At 33.5% G+C, this 15,473-nt stretch overlaps 2 protein-coding genes across 3 annotated transcripts; both read right to left on the bottom strand.

Annotated features, from left to right (window-relative positions):
• Window positions 1–1,093: 1,093 nt before the first annotated feature.
• Window positions 1,094–8,655, bottom strand: LOC114368925 (mechanosensitive ion channel protein 2, chloroplastic-like). 2 transcript variants are annotated; one of them, XM_028326223.1, is made up of 14 exons: window positions 8,547–8,655; window positions 7,414–7,651; window positions 7,263–7,322; window positions 6,021–6,178; window positions 5,506–5,629; window positions 5,330–5,427; window positions 5,118–5,231; window positions 4,721–4,781; window positions 4,021–4,170; window positions 3,809–3,919; window positions 3,474–3,641; window positions 3,256–3,369; window positions 2,458–2,514; window positions 1,094–2,322 (listed from the first exon to the last, which is right to left on the bottom strand). In XM_028326223.1, the coding sequence occupies exons 2-14, from the start codon at window positions 7,486–7,488 to the stop codon at window positions 1,453–1,455; spliced, it is 2,160 nt and encodes a 719-aa protein (XP_028182024.1). In that variant the 5' UTR covers window positions 7,489–7,651; window positions 8,547–8,655; the 3' UTR covers window positions 1,094–1,452. The 2 variants fall into 2 exon arrangements, with proteins under 2 accessions (XP_028182024.1, XP_028182023.1); XM_028326222.1 differs by having other exon boundaries at window positions 7,414–7,640; window positions 8,547–8,649.
• Window positions 8,656–10,233: 1,578 nt separating this feature from the next.
• Window positions 10,234–11,609, bottom strand: LOC114368495 (uncharacterized protein At4g38062-like). The gene is made up of 3 exons (XM_028325741.1): window positions 11,196–11,609; window positions 10,575–11,084; window positions 10,234–10,491 (listed from the first exon to the last, which is right to left on the bottom strand). Exons 1-3 carry the CDS (start codon window positions 11,607–11,609, stop codon window positions 10,234–10,236), a joined length of 1,182 nt encoding a protein of 393 aa, XP_028181542.1.
• Window positions 11,610–15,473: the final 3,864 nt, after the last annotated feature.

A 15,473-nucleotide genomic window follows, 5' to 3' on the forward strand; every position in this document is an offset into this window, starting at 1 on the left:
ACAGCAATTCAAATCCCATTGCAAATAATATTTTATCATTTGCGCTTTATCGCTTTAGTGATGGAAAATAGAGAGTTCATCCTCAATCAACTAACTCAATTATGTGCTGAGTCAGAGTAGCACACTGCCTTATTAAAAGCCATTATCACACCATACCTTAGAGACCAGCCAACAAAACATTAGAAACTCCTACATACTAGTATTTGTAAAAGCCTTTTTTTATGAAATTTCCATAATGATCTCTGATTAGACCCGCCCACATGATAAGGGTTGGTAATAGTGCATTAGTGCTCCCATACACATTTAAAACCACATATTTTAAGGGTGGTTTTATACAAGATACTTGTATAGTACTCCCATTAGCACCGCTGGAAAGTATCATAGGCACATGAAAAATGCAACCCAATAACACCTGCGCCTTACAACTCAACGCGGTGACATTTTTTGAAATTCCCACAAAGATGAGTTTATTTTATTTATAGCACATGAACACGGGAATAATAGCAACGAATCTAGAGAGTTTTCCATCCAATGCAGCCAGTTTTCATCCACTTCAAAATTGAGCGTATATTGTTGTTATAATTTGAAAAATCATTAAAATATTTTTTTTATGAAAATATTCAAAATTTGTTTCTTTAAAATTTTCCTTACATTTTTTGTTTTTGTTTTGTAAAATTAAAATATACCATTATTAGAGGCGAAACAAAATTTGAATTGTCTAAACCTCCATATATTATTTTTGTACATAGGTTATATCACATCACTAATATGAAAGGCGTCACATTTATATTAGTAAAAAAAATTTACCACCAAAAAGTGATTTGTTTCTATTTTGTGAGGAGAAAAATGCACTAAAAATTTATAGAGACAATTCCTGAATATTTTTATATTTATGAGGATGAAAATCATATTTTATTCTTGAAAAATAAATTATATTTGTTCAGAACAATTGACACTTATTTACACAAAGGTTGTGTTTACAATCCATTACTTTCTGATGTTCTTTAAAAATGAAGTGTACATCCAAATTTTATAACTATTCATTTGTGGATGATCTTCTAGTAAAAAAAAAATCCATAATAAACAATTTGACAGTATAATCCAATAATTGATGAAAGCCATTTTCCATATATTGCTGAAACAGCAAAAAATGAAGAGATATGACAATACAGCTCGAGTCCTTTGTAAAAGGGGTGTGACACATGGAAGTGATAATACATACAACTTCCTAGGGGTGGGAAACTGGTTTAAAGCAGTGTAATGTTGGACTTGGAACATAGCTTTCAAACAACTAAGGATGTGTTTGGAAAACCGTTGTAATCCCGTTGAACAAACATTTCCCACTTTCCAATGTACAAAAGTAGAAACAAGAGTGGTGTTGGATTGGAGTTACATTGGACGTAACTGCAATGCAAACACGAGCTAACTAGTCGAACTCGCTGCTTATAATAACTAGTTGTCATTTCCATCTGGAGCCTTTGGAGATCCATTTCCACTCTGCAATGCAGCCATTTCCTTTGCCTCTCGAGATGTCACATTGTCAATCTCTTCATCAATGGGAAGTGTCCTCTTTGATCCCTCCAATGCAACACCTAGTACTATATTCTCTTCAAGAACAGTCCTGGATGCATGAGGCTGTGCAGCAGGTTTCTTTTCCCCTTGCTGTTTCATTGGCATATTCGTATTAAATCCACCAGTTTTGTCAGCATTGTTAGTTGAGGAGGAGGACACTACATTGTCAGAGTCAATATTTGGCTTTGTGTTTTTAGTGGTATGAACCTTGGCTTGTTTGACATCTACGTCCTTCTGGGCTGAATTATCCACTACCAAACCAGTAACTTTGGATTTAGAAGGAGATTCTGGCACCTCCACGTTCTCCCTGCTTGAATCTGATTTCAGTGGCTTGTTTTCACCCACTTCAGGATCAGGTTTGGGTGTCACAACTGTCTTAGTGTTTCCATTTGCATCAGAGTTAGGAGTCACAACTGTCTTAGAGTTTCCATTTGCATCAGAGTTAGGTGTCACAACTTTGTTATCCCCCTCAGTGTCAACTTTGGTTCGCGTAGCTGTCTTGTTATCTTGATCAACAGCTGGCCGTGCCGATCGACTTTTCTTATCATCTCCATTGATCTTATAAGATGGTTCGATCACTAATAATGGACGGTTAGGTACTGTCCCAGCACCACGACCAAATGTCGAATCTGCAAATGGTATGTTCTCCAAGTCAGCATCACTGTATATTTTCTGCAGGGTACGGACTGGTGTGGCAAGTCGGGCTCGGTGATGGCCAATAACTCTAAGAAGATCCAACAGTACAGCTTCCTATTTTTCAAAATTCAATAGATGAAAAATCAGCTAAATCCTTGATCAATAATACTAAATAGAAAGAAATATTATAGTTTATGAGATGCCTTGTCTCACAGCAGATATTCTAGATAAATATGGAAGTTGTCATACCTTAACACACAGATATTCTTCAAAATGTGAGGTCTTAACAAAACAAGACACCAGAATCTGAAAATCATAGATAAGAAATGTAATAAATATATAATACTGCTGGATATTACATAGATAAACGTGGCAATAGTCTGGTTTGATGAAAGTTCCAATCAGTTAAATGTAAGCATGGAAATCTAATTGAACACGATAGATGCACATGTAACAAAAGCAGGTATGTACTTAGTCCCTTATAGTACTTTTATTAGGTTTAGACACTAAACCATGTAGACTATCAACTTATTTGTTTTAAGTATTCGTTAACTATTTTTAAGGTTTAGGGATGAAAATTTTCTAAAAACCCTATTTTGGACAGTGAATACAGCATTAACAAAAGTATCCTAAGTATTTAAACATGATATTTACCATGAAACCTCAAACTAAATTAAAACTGATCTAAATATAAAGCATAAATAGAGAAACTGATTGCTGCTCTCTTATCATTTTTCAAATAAGTGAATAACAATGAAGTCCAGGGGTAGCTTTTAAAGCATGAATCATGACTATAGAAAGACACATCTGGAACTGAAAGCCAAGTTAAATCACAGATTAAAAAAGACACATCTGGAACTGAAAGCCAAGTTAATCTATAAAATGCATAGTACAGAATGAATTCTTCATCGATAAATTGTTTATGGCATATGATGTACTGTAGCTAACTATTTATATAATAGAGGAATATAGAATAAAATTGTATTTAAGATCCCCGGTAATTAGCACAGAATCATTGGTTTGCAAGATTAAATACTTCATACTAACCAAAAGTGCCTGATTTTCAGGATTTATGTTGTCCAAAAACACTCTCCTGTGCAACCTCTGCTGCTCAACTTGAGGATTTTTGGCTAAGACTTTCCTCATGTCAGCAACAATGTTCTGCAGAAGCATTAAACCATTTGTGACATCACAGGGAAAATTATCATTAAATGCTCAATGTTGGTGAAAAACAATTAACTATAAACAATAAAACTGTTTCTTACATTAATCTTATTTACATCCAAATGACTAATGGCTAGATGGGTTTTGATTCGCCAATGTGTTTTTTGACTAAGGTTCCGCACAACATTCACTGTAAATTTGTGGTTTGGAATGTGAACAGCTTCACGATCTTCACCTCTAATAATTGTTGGTGACCACCAGCCAACATGCTGCATAGCATGAAAACATCAATGCTCAAAAGAATGACTCAAGGGTATCAAGCACTACACCATATTTCATAATTTCCATCAGTTAAGTTATTACACAAAAACATATGGTACATATTTAATGTAAGTAATTCCCACATTCAAAGGTTAAAAGGTGCAGTATAACACACCTCGACGGTACCAGAAACCTCATATCCTTCAATCTTTGTTTGAATCCATTCATTAACCACAAAAGGCCGGGTTGCATGAATCATCACACTCGAAAGGAAGTTTGTAAATATCTAAACAAATATCATTTAACATCAACAGGTGCCACAATAACATTTTGGCCACTAAAATACAAGTGAACTGTGATGTTTAGAAGCAATGATAAATCCCACACCTCACGACCAGCAAGGGTCAACAAAACTGTCCCAAGACCTCCTGCAGTAACCCATTTCTGGGTAGAGAAGCCCAGCAATTCCATGAACAGTGAAAAGGCAGCTATCCATACCGCAGAGTAAACAGCTTTGCCAGCAAATTGGAATCCCATCTAACAATGACAGACAATTTACTATGTCATTGAATTTGACCATAACTAATAACAAAGCAATACACCAAAATCCAATTTTTTACAATTATCTTCAATTGGCATTGCAGTTGCCAAGCTATTGGTCTTCCATAAATGATATATTAAATAAATACATACTCACCCATGATGAGTTGTTTTAGCCTATGTACATAGAAAAAGATATAGCCACCATATATTCAAAAGTTCTCAGTTCTACATATTCTTCTGTAGATAGAAGTTTAGCAGATTGATAATCTTCAGAATGTGTAAAACAAATTGATAGGGAGAAATGCTAAATCCAAAAGCTGAAAAATTTCACATCATTATATAGCTGGGCAACTATATTGCCCAACTAATGTCACTGGCTGACTGATTGAAAAATCAAGTTTCAATAGAGTCATAATAATAATGGCAATTAAATTTATGACAGCCAACAGGTAATAACATAAATGGAGTTGACAATATATTTATCATGTTAAACTTCATACAACTATAATATCAGCTGTCTATTAAAAAAAGAAAAGATACAGACATTTCTCGTCTCACTTGCATCAGTACTCTCTGCTAAGAATTTCTGCGCTTGCTGAATTACACTGCACAACAGTATTGCACAATTAGTTTATGGAAGAAAAACTTAGTAAGCATTTTAAGTTTGAACCCAAAATCAGACTGAAGTACTCAAGCTGGCTACAAAAATGATAATCTTGAACGAATTATAGTTGAATGGTTCCATCATAAAGCAAATAAAAAGCCATGAGACAATAAAAATGTAAGGTATCACAATTTGTCATAACAAAAGAAAATCAGACAAGTTTTCTCCTAAAAGAGGAAGAAAAGCCCAAAGAACTTAAGTGCTTAGGTGCATAATTAGGTGACCAAATTATTCATCAGTTTCAAGAGATCAAATGAATACGAGAAAATAGGTGCACCTTGACAAACAATAGGCGAAGGCCAGTACTGTTGATAATGATCTTACAAAATTCAAAAGTCGTTCCTTAACAACCTGGCTAGTTTCTGAAGGTAGGATTAATGGCTCCAATGCTCTGCAATTTGTTAACAATTCAGTACAGGAGAATAGGCACAACAAAGAAAAATATAACGTATTCAGAATCTGTTAAAGTTATTGTCATAACAGAGAAACCTGCAAATAAGTATTGCTCCAGTCCATAACAGTAATGGCTGAAGGTAAGAAGTTATTATATAGTAAGTGGTACTTCTCTTCCAACTACTATCACTCCTCTGCAATATCAAACTTAGGTATTAATTACATTGAATCAGCTAATGCAAGGATGAAAAGTAGAAGATCTGCAATATAACCTGAAAAAGTAATTTCCTTGTCTGAAACAATAATGGACCAACACCCCATACTGCAAAAATGATAACACCAACTGCAGGAATCAACTTTACTATGGTAGGACTATTTTGTAACACATTACAAGACCTGCATAAAAACACATAGCATAAGTGTATACTTTAGAATACATGGAAGTATCCAATAATATATCCTTTCATATCTTAGATTATCCTCTAGAATTAGTTCGTTATTTCCTTATTATCACTTAGGATTGGTTACCATATTTCCTAATCATATCATGATTTGTTAACTTAGATAGGATTATGATTAGTAGCAATAAGGATTAGTACTCTTAAGTTTTATGAACACATCAATACATTGTAATACATCTCAATTAATTTCAAGTATCACTTCATTCTCTTTTATCTCTCTTCATCCTTCTATATCTAAAACATTGTAATCTTAACATATACAAAAAAAAAAAAAAGTAGATTGCTTACATTTGTACACTTATTGACAGTAAAAACACAAAAATTACCTAGCCAACACTGTAGCAGCCACCTTAACAGCAGGAAGCTCATTTGGTTGGCCTAAAAAACAATGACACTTAAAAGAGCGGGATTTGCAAGATAATGTATGTGCTGGCCTGTTTATATGACGAAGGTGTTGAAAACCCCTGCATTCCTGTCTCATGAACTGCAATAGAAGATGTCTTACAATAGAATCTAACAAAAAGAAAATGAATGTATAGTTTCTTAATTTTGAAAAGACATTATCAGGTTATCTTTAATACTATAAAGTAAACATTCAGTCATCAATGAATCCAGGCACACAATGAACAACTTCAACATTATTGCCTGACAATATTGCAGAAACAGGTAGAATGCTAATGAATAAGAGAACAAGAGCCAGTTTAGGTAAACTTCTCCACAAACACTTATAAGAGATGAAAACAAAATGAATCAAGGAGAAAAATGAATCAAACTTCTCTGATAAGTTAAAATTAACTTCCGTGCCTTGACTTTTTAAAGAGCTCTCCCATCTAACTACTTCATAAGCACCTATAAACTTAACAAAGCTTTATATTCTTACCTTAGAAAAGTTTTAACAGTTGGGCTTTATAATTGAAAAGCTCACATAAGCTAGAAGCTAATACAAACTAGACCTAAGTCATTTACAGAAGTAAAAAGAAAACCTAGGATTTTAAGCCACACAAAAGACCATTTGCTGTTAAGTGTATTATAGATCAACAACAACAAAAGCCTAGTCCCACTAGGTGAAGTCGGCTACATGGATCACACAGTGCCATTGAGCTTGGTGAAAGTATTATTCACCATAAAATCCCCTTACCCATTTCATAGGACTACAGCCATGCAAACTACTTTGCTCACTGGTGCTTCCAGTGGTCTTTATTTGTCACCATTTCTTCTATTGGTGTCATACCAATACTTCATCGTGTACAATCATTTCATTGTATGTCCTTTCTTATGTGGTCACACATCCATCTTAACATTCTCATTTCTACTACTTTCACCTTTTTCTCTTATTATAGATCAAACCACAAAAAAAATAAAAACTCCCAAGACAAAAACATGATAAAAGACAAGAAATTGTATAGAAACAAAACTCAACAATAACAAGTCTATAATTCAAAAAGTAAAAAAGAAATCACCGTGTCATGCTAAAATTTTATAACAATACCATGAAAATATTTTGGCACACCAATTCCACGAGTTAGCAGCAAGCAACAAGACCATATCACTATATTTTAAGAACATACCGAAATAGGATATGAAGGACCTGCACTATATAAATGTAATTTGCCACGATCCGCAGCCCTCTGTAAACCATAAAGTGATATGAAGGTGAAAACAGATGCAAAAATAATGAACCTTGCACAAAGAATACAGAATTATAGAGAACTTCTGTACCGAATGTTTACTGCAGTCCAGGTTCCTGCAAAGTCCCAATCCATGGGACAACTGCAGGGAACCGGGAAGAGCCATTATTGTATCGAAACAGATATCCAAGAAGGTCTCACTAGTAGCTGGAGAATGTATAAATATAGTATAGTATTTCAGACTTTTTACACAATTGGGCACGTTCTATGCAGATCAAGTGCTGCTGACGGACTTTGATAATCTCTCAACTCAGCTACCTGCAGTTAAACTGATATTGATTATATGACCATCAAAAGGTTAAGGATACCAAATATGTACATATTTCTGAGCCGAAATTCCAGTAAAGCTCTAGAATTTTGATAGCAGGCATCACAAAACATAGAATAAGAGACCTACATCTCTAATTATCTCTAGCATCTAGGGAGGTTTAGGTGTACAAGTTTTGGGCCAACTAAATCCACTATCCTTGCACCACCATCTCTTATGGTGTGTTTGATTTAGAGGATGAAAATAGAAGATAAATTTTTTAATTAAAGTAGAGGGTAAAAGGTGTGAGTCCCACTTAAAAAGTACAAAAATCCTCTCCAGTATTATTTCCATCTTCCCTTCCAAACGTTTGGGTAAGTATTGACAAAATTGATTTTGGTTAAAATTAACTTTGAAGTGATATAATTTATGTTTAGCTGTTTTAATTCTAAAAGCAAGTTGGTCAAAAAAAGTACCTAAAATTACTTCAAGTCAAAATCAATTCCTCAACAAGAAATCAAACTGTGAACATTTGGCTAAAATTATTGTAATTGATATTTCAACGTGATTCTGGATAACCAAACATGAAACCAAATATGTACTAATTTAGCATTAAAACCCTTACACCTTAAAATTTTAAGTCAGCCCTGAACTCACAGTTTCATCACCAAAACGGCAAAACACTAAAATTAACCCCCTCCCCCCCTCCAAATGAAAAAAAAAAACTTGATGACCCCTTCATAAAAAGAACCAGAATTTGCTACTTACATCAGAATAATTGGGATTTGGGAGAGGGCAGGATTAAACAAACAAAACAGCGATTAGACTGTGAAATTCAGATAAAGCTGAGCTGGGAAAACTAAGATATACACATAAAAGATTAGAAATTTGGAAAATTTGGAGAATGGGTTAGTTACCTCTGACTCTCTCAAAGCTTCCACCCGCTAATGGTTTTTTGTCAGTCAGCCTTTACGAGGCGCAGCGCAAAGGAACAGAACAGAGCCATTATTTTTTGTTTTTATTTAAATTAAAAAATAAATTGATTGAAGTTTGATTTCTTGTGGGCCCGACCGAATGGCTCGCATTTGTGCACCAGAAATTCGCATGTTGTCTTGTCAGCCATAGTTTTGATTTCCACGTGTCCTCGCAGACATGCGCTGCATCCATCCGCACACACACCAGTGGTCATTTTTTCTCTCTCTCTTATTATTGGTGTTTTTGTTGAGATTAAATTTAAAAATAAAAAAATGTGAGTCTTTTATGAAAACAAGTGGTAAAAGGAAGAGACATCTGGGATAGTGAGTGAGATAGGAAAACGAAACTCTAATTTTAAAGTATTTTTGTGATCTTCATGGTTGAAATTTATAATTTTTTAATTAGAGTTTCATTTACACAATAAAAAATATTAAAATTTAGCATACATTATTAAAGTAGAATTTTAATTTTAAATATTACTACTATAACAGTATTATAGAAAATATGTGTAAGTTGTACGTAACTCCTTAGTAAATTAATCAACATTTAGCAATTGAATTGCTTGAGAAATTTTAAATAATAGGAGTAAGTATGTGAAAAGATAATGTGGAAATTTTAAAAAACATTGTTTTATAGTTAAAAATTACATAAATGTTTTACAAACTGTGAAACTCTATGAAAAAGTAGGTTTAGAAGCTGTGTATAAATATACATTGCAAACTTATGGAAGATCAATCATGAGGGTAAAAAATATTAGCTTATATAAAAAAGAACTAGGTGTAATTTATGGAAGTGCATTGAAACCCAACAAAAAAAATACACAAGGTAAAACAAATGGATTTCATATACAATCTAGAAATGTTCATGCTTCAAGTTGAATTACGTTTCTGCTAAAAATCTTAGAGATGCACTTCTCATTCCTCTAGCTAGCATATTTATTCCCTATTGCAAGCAACTAAGTGTTGAGCTCCTTAAATAGTGACCTTATATCAGAAAATGTTTCAAGTTTCTTTATCCCCGTTGGAGAATGCATTATCATATTCTCTTTTACAAGCAATCCATCATCCTTCGTAAAATTTATTCCTACACTATCATTCTCAAAACACTGCACTATGCTTCTCAATGTGTCCATTAGTTGAGTGTCTGCAGACTGCAGTAGCGCACTCACATTTTATCACCCAATCCTAAAACAAAACCCAACAAATTTTACCTTTCTAATGACAATCTAGTAACATTTTCAAGCAAACTTCTATTCTCTATCTTGAGTTTTTGAAGAAAAACATCTGAGCCTCTTAGCTTGTTCTCCATTTGATCAATCAACTTCTTTATTTGTAATTGTTTTGCTTCCATTTCCTCTTCAATATCCAATGCAAGCTGTTCTGATTGCCTCCAATTTTCCTCTTGCAATTTCAGTTTCTGCTCCATATCATGGATATCATACTCAAGTTCCACCATCATCAACTTCTCTTCAATTTCAAGTGTAGCTAGAACCTCAGCTGCTGTGATCTTATCACAAACTTCTTTGACATGAATAATTTAATTTCAGCCTGTTTCTATGCAAGCTGTGAGGAAATGGAGGTTAAGGAGCTAGTGAACTTCTATTCCAGTGAAGTCATCTGTTGCATGATTTCATCTGTTCTCATATTCCTTCCCTTTATAATTTGGATAGGATTCTCTCTCAAGCTCATTGGTTCTCACCATGTTGCCTTTTGCAATCATACTACTTTCAAATTCTCTTCTATGTGACTCTTGTTCAAGCCTTATAACCCCTTTCTGGAGCTCCTCTAAAATATTGTCCTTCTCCTCTATGATCTGGAGATATGTCCCTTCAACAGTTTCAGAAGACTCAGATGTTTCCCAATTTGCTGGAACAGAAGCTTCTGTTTCCTTTACTTTTGATTCTTGTTCAAATAGTAAACATGTTGCTGCAGGCATTCTATTTTATTCTCTTTCTCTTCTAACTTAAAAACCAAGCTATCTTTCTCTTGCTTGAGGCTTTCAGTAAAATCTACTTGTGCAAGGAGTGAATTTTCCAGTTCTTTGCACATGACAAGATTTTCTTCAAGACCGTTCCTCAAACGTTCAACAAATGACTTCCATATTCTCAATTCAAACTCCATTTCACTTTTTTCACATATTCTCTCATCCAATTCAATGTTTGCCCTGTCTAAAGCATCATAAACTTCCTTAAGTTGTTCTTTGAAACCATCTTCCATATGCAAATCCTTGTGCCTATCAAGTTCGTTGTGTGGCAAATGCAGCAGTTCATTGGCAAATCCATAGGACTCAACCTGCCTCATCAAACATGCTGCTTTCTCTCGCTCTTCATTGATATATTTCTTGGAACTGATCAAAACAGCATCTTTCAACTCCAACTGCTTCATCAATTGAAAACACTTCTTGTTCAAATTGGAGACTTCATCTTCCAGACGCTTTCTCAGGCTTTCTTCATGAGCAAGGGCTTGGTTGCACATCTGTAACTGGTGTTGCAGATCATGTCATTTTATTATATGATAGTATAACAAAGACTTCAATGAGGAAATCTCATCAAGCAATGTAGATTTTTCCAACTCCCACTCCTTCTTACTTGCCTTAAACTGATCTATAAGTTTTTCATGCACGTCTTCTAGATGTTTAAAATGTTCCTCCTTCCATTTTATTTGTTCTTCCTCCTCTAACGCCAATACATACCCTCTTTTTTCATCTTTCCACTTTCTAAATTTATCATCACAAATTGCTCCAAGTTCATCATCTGCAGCACTGAGATGTTTGGTGATGGACTCTTTATTATTTAAACTCTCGCTGACATAATCGTTGATATCATCTGCCTTTTGAAGCATTTCTTGATTCAGCTTCTCAACTTTGAAAATAGATTCCTGTATCTTATTGGCCTGTGCATCATAGTATTTCTTTAAGTTCTGAAGTGAATTTGTCTTGTCTCTTAGTTTTACCGTAAGTTTCTCAATTTCAGCTTTAGCTTCTTCCATTTCTTCATAAACATTCATTGCTTGGTATTTCACATATGTGACATTCAAAAAACCTGTTTGCCAGCACTGAATACAAAAAAGGCATGAAGAGCTACATGATTCCAGACCACAACCAAGATAAAAGATAAGTACATAGACAACAGGAAAAACATTGCAGTTTGCATATAGAGAGATGTTGGAGTAGGAATACAAGCTGACATTTCAATTGACTTGGGTTATTTCTTCCTCTATAAATCACGACATATAGTGCCAAATATTGCTCAAGATTTGATCATTCAAGAGTATTTCCAAGGAAAACTATATATGATCATGGCAGTAAAATGTATTCATATCATTTTTAGGTCATTAAAAAGGCACACCCCATGATACGTTGCTGCTCTCCAAACTCCAAAGTTATGAAAAATTAAAAATTAGAACATCTAATTGTTGATGTTACAAAAACAGCATGCTTGGTTATTAGATAGAATTACGATATCATCAATGGCAATGCTACATACAATTCGTCATTATAAGCTAATACAATATCAAATCTAATTCCCCATCGAGGCTTGATTTATTCAGCCTTAACATAGTGCTACCTTCATTTTCTATTCGCTTCCTATGTTTAATTTTCCTGTTTACATGTATGATATGATACCCTCTGAATTGAAACTAAATATGAGAGGTTTCATTTTTCATTTCAGCTTGATTAGATTGCATTTTACATGACACTGAACCATATATTCAATCAACATTAAACAATGCTAACAATGCAATAACATGGGCTAAAACTGTTTCAACATGTTAACCAAACACTACAACAAAAAAAAGAGAGAGGGAGAAGAAAGAAACACCAGAAACTGACCTGAGTTTGAAGGAGAGAAATGGGAAGGTGGTTACTCCATAATCCATATTACGTTTCATAACCATAAAAAGACGTAGCCACTTTTTTAATCACAACAAATGTTGAACGAGCTAGCCGTTGGATTGTACTTGGGAATTTCTTTGTGCACCAGCGTCCCTACGACTTTAAAGGTTATTAGTAAATGTTTTTTAAGGTTCAAATTTAAGATTCGAACCTGCTAATAAATGGTTCAAGCAGAGGATTGGAACATATAACACATATAAAGTTATATGTTCCAATCCTGCATGAACAATTAATTTGTAATATAATTTTTTTAAAAATTGAAAAAAAATGATTCAAGCAAGATTCAAATATGTAACTTTAAGGTTTGAATCTTGAGTCATTAATTTGTAAAATATTTGAAAAAAAAAAATAAAAATCTGTATTCTATACATACGGATTGTCAATCCATATATGGATTACAAGTAAGCCTCTTAAGAATTATGAATTTGTAAACTTAATCTTACAGATTAGGAATGTATTTATTAGCAAGGATAATTTTAAAAAAAACGAAAAGTGTTGGATGTAAAAAAAAAATATTGGGTGTACAAAAATATTCCCATTTTACTTATACGCTTTTTTCGGCCCAGTCCAAAAACTACTTTGTTCGGCTGTATTGTTTAAGGGCCCAAAATTTTTTCCATGACAAATTAATATTGGGCCTCACTTTTCACACCCCTTCTTTTTAAACTTCCGATTTCTAATTTTATCGTTAACATTAACTCTTCAAATATTCTCTTCTTCCCGAGTTCCCTTCACTTCTAGTTTAGAAACACAAGCCCTACCCTGTCTTTTCTTTTTCGTCCATGTTGGAGATCTCATTGTAACTAGTGATATGACCAAATTAAAATATATAAGTGGGAACAATCCTTACCTTATAAGTTAGGTTTGTATGGTTGATTTAGAGCTCATTTAGAGTATCACATCTAAGATTAATGACCTAAACAAAGTTTGGTTGAGTTTCCAGAATAAGTGACATACCCCCATCCAATTCTGAGTATAGGAAATTTTTTATTTTTTTTGGTGGAATGAGTACAAGAAATGTTATTCTCCTTATTTGGAGATTTTAGTTTTAGTTTGTACTTGTTTCCTTGGTAGATAAAGGCAAATCCTTTATAAAGATTGCTCTAAGATGGGGTGAGAATTCCTTTAATGCCTAGGGCCTACTAGATTCTTGTGGAGGCCAACCAAGTCACTATGGAGGCCAAATTTTTTTTGAGCCTTTAGGCCCCTCCTTGCTAGTTGTTTCCAAATAAAAATCATAAACATGTTAGGAGACGAGACAAGTTCCTTTATCCAGAATTAATTTTTTGATGTGAAATTAAACATATAAAAATTTATCTAAAATCATATTAATTAGTATTTTAATATGAATTATGAAAATCTAATATGAAACCAACCACACACTAAGCATGTGTTTGGAAACATGGTAGGACATAATTTTTCACGTTCAACAAATAAATAAAAAAGGCAAAAGCAAGAGTTGAATGCTTCAGACATGTGACTTTTTTTTTCTACGTCAAATAGGTCTTTCAAGCCTTTCCAAACACATTGTAAATATTTACCTAAGTCATCCTAACTAATAATTTTTGTGTGCTGAGACTTGTGTTTGTAAAATGATTTTGAGTCAACGTGATTTTGTAGAATTGATTCTAAATAATTATTTTTTTATAACGTAGTTTTTATTTGGATAATAGATATTAAAAAATTAATTTTGACACACAATGTTTGAAAAATCTTGAAATTAAAATTGATTTTGGTTGCATAATTATCAAAATATACTTAAGTCCAAGTAAGAATATACATGAAACAAATAACATAACTCATGTTATATATAGTTGGTGTAAAATCCAATAACTTCAGTCTAAAACTTTGAATCATGTTTCTAACATAATATCAAATATCATGGTGAGTAGAAAGATCATATTTAATTCATCCTATACTCAAACTGAAATGTGTCATTCGGAGATCAAACACCTTTCAATGTGAATCTAAATATGAATCGAAACACACAAAAAGCTAGGGCCTTTCTACAATTTATAGAGTAATATTATCATTTCATTTTTTTCATCTCTTTCTTACCTTATTCATTTTATTTGTTCTTTTCTATCACATCTTCCCAAAATTGGAGCAGAACTACAACATTTTCGTGTTACAACAGATCAAGAATTAGTTAGCCAAAATGAACTAGCTAGAAACTAGAAAGGATAAACAGGTGGATGATGGTGCCCAGACAAAGAAGCCATGTGTAGGCCAAGGCCCCTCCAAAGCATATATATATATATATATATATATATATATTGCACCCTATCACATGCATCCTCAGCTACATGTAGCTATATGTCTAATTAGCACGTACTACTACATACCTTGATGTGAGCCATTCACTAACCCAAATTGTAATGAAAATGACTACCTAAGTACACGCGTGAACACATTCCTTCTATCTCAACCTTACTTTTCTTCCACCATTGCCAATTGCATCCTTCTTTTCACTGTTCGTAAGTCCTATCATCTATGGTATATAGCCGTCTCCTTCCTCTATGACAGTAATTCGAGGCTCTCTTTCATATTATCCACATAAATAAGAATAGGGGCCGGTTGCTAACTCATCATAATATATAATTGGAGAGAGGCTTAACCTATCTCCTTAATTTACTCAATTTATGGCAATCATAGTTTATGTACTAATAGATTGGTGAATCAGAAGATTGAGGAATCAAGACTTTAATAACTAGGCAATTTTAACCAAACTTATAAATACATGTTTGGAGGAGAGTTAGGAGAATTCAAAAATACTTTTAATCTTTTATTCTTAGAACAACAAATTCTTTCTCTTTTATTCTATATCTAAACATAGAGTTGCTAAATTTGTGAGACATTGGCTCTCTTTCCAGCGCAAGTTGCAAGCATAGAGGAACGAAAATATCATGTTATATAGTACAAAATTCAGTGCTCCAGCATTTTGTCTTTTGAGGAAAGAACATAAAAGAAGAATC

Source organism: Glycine soja, chromosome 9, assembly GCF_004193775.1.
Source record: "Glycine soja cultivar W05 chromosome 9, ASM419377v2, whole genome shotgun sequence".
In the NCBI taxonomy this organism is placed as follows: domain Eukaryota; kingdom Viridiplantae; phylum Streptophyta; class Magnoliopsida; order Fabales; family Fabaceae; genus Glycine; species Glycine soja.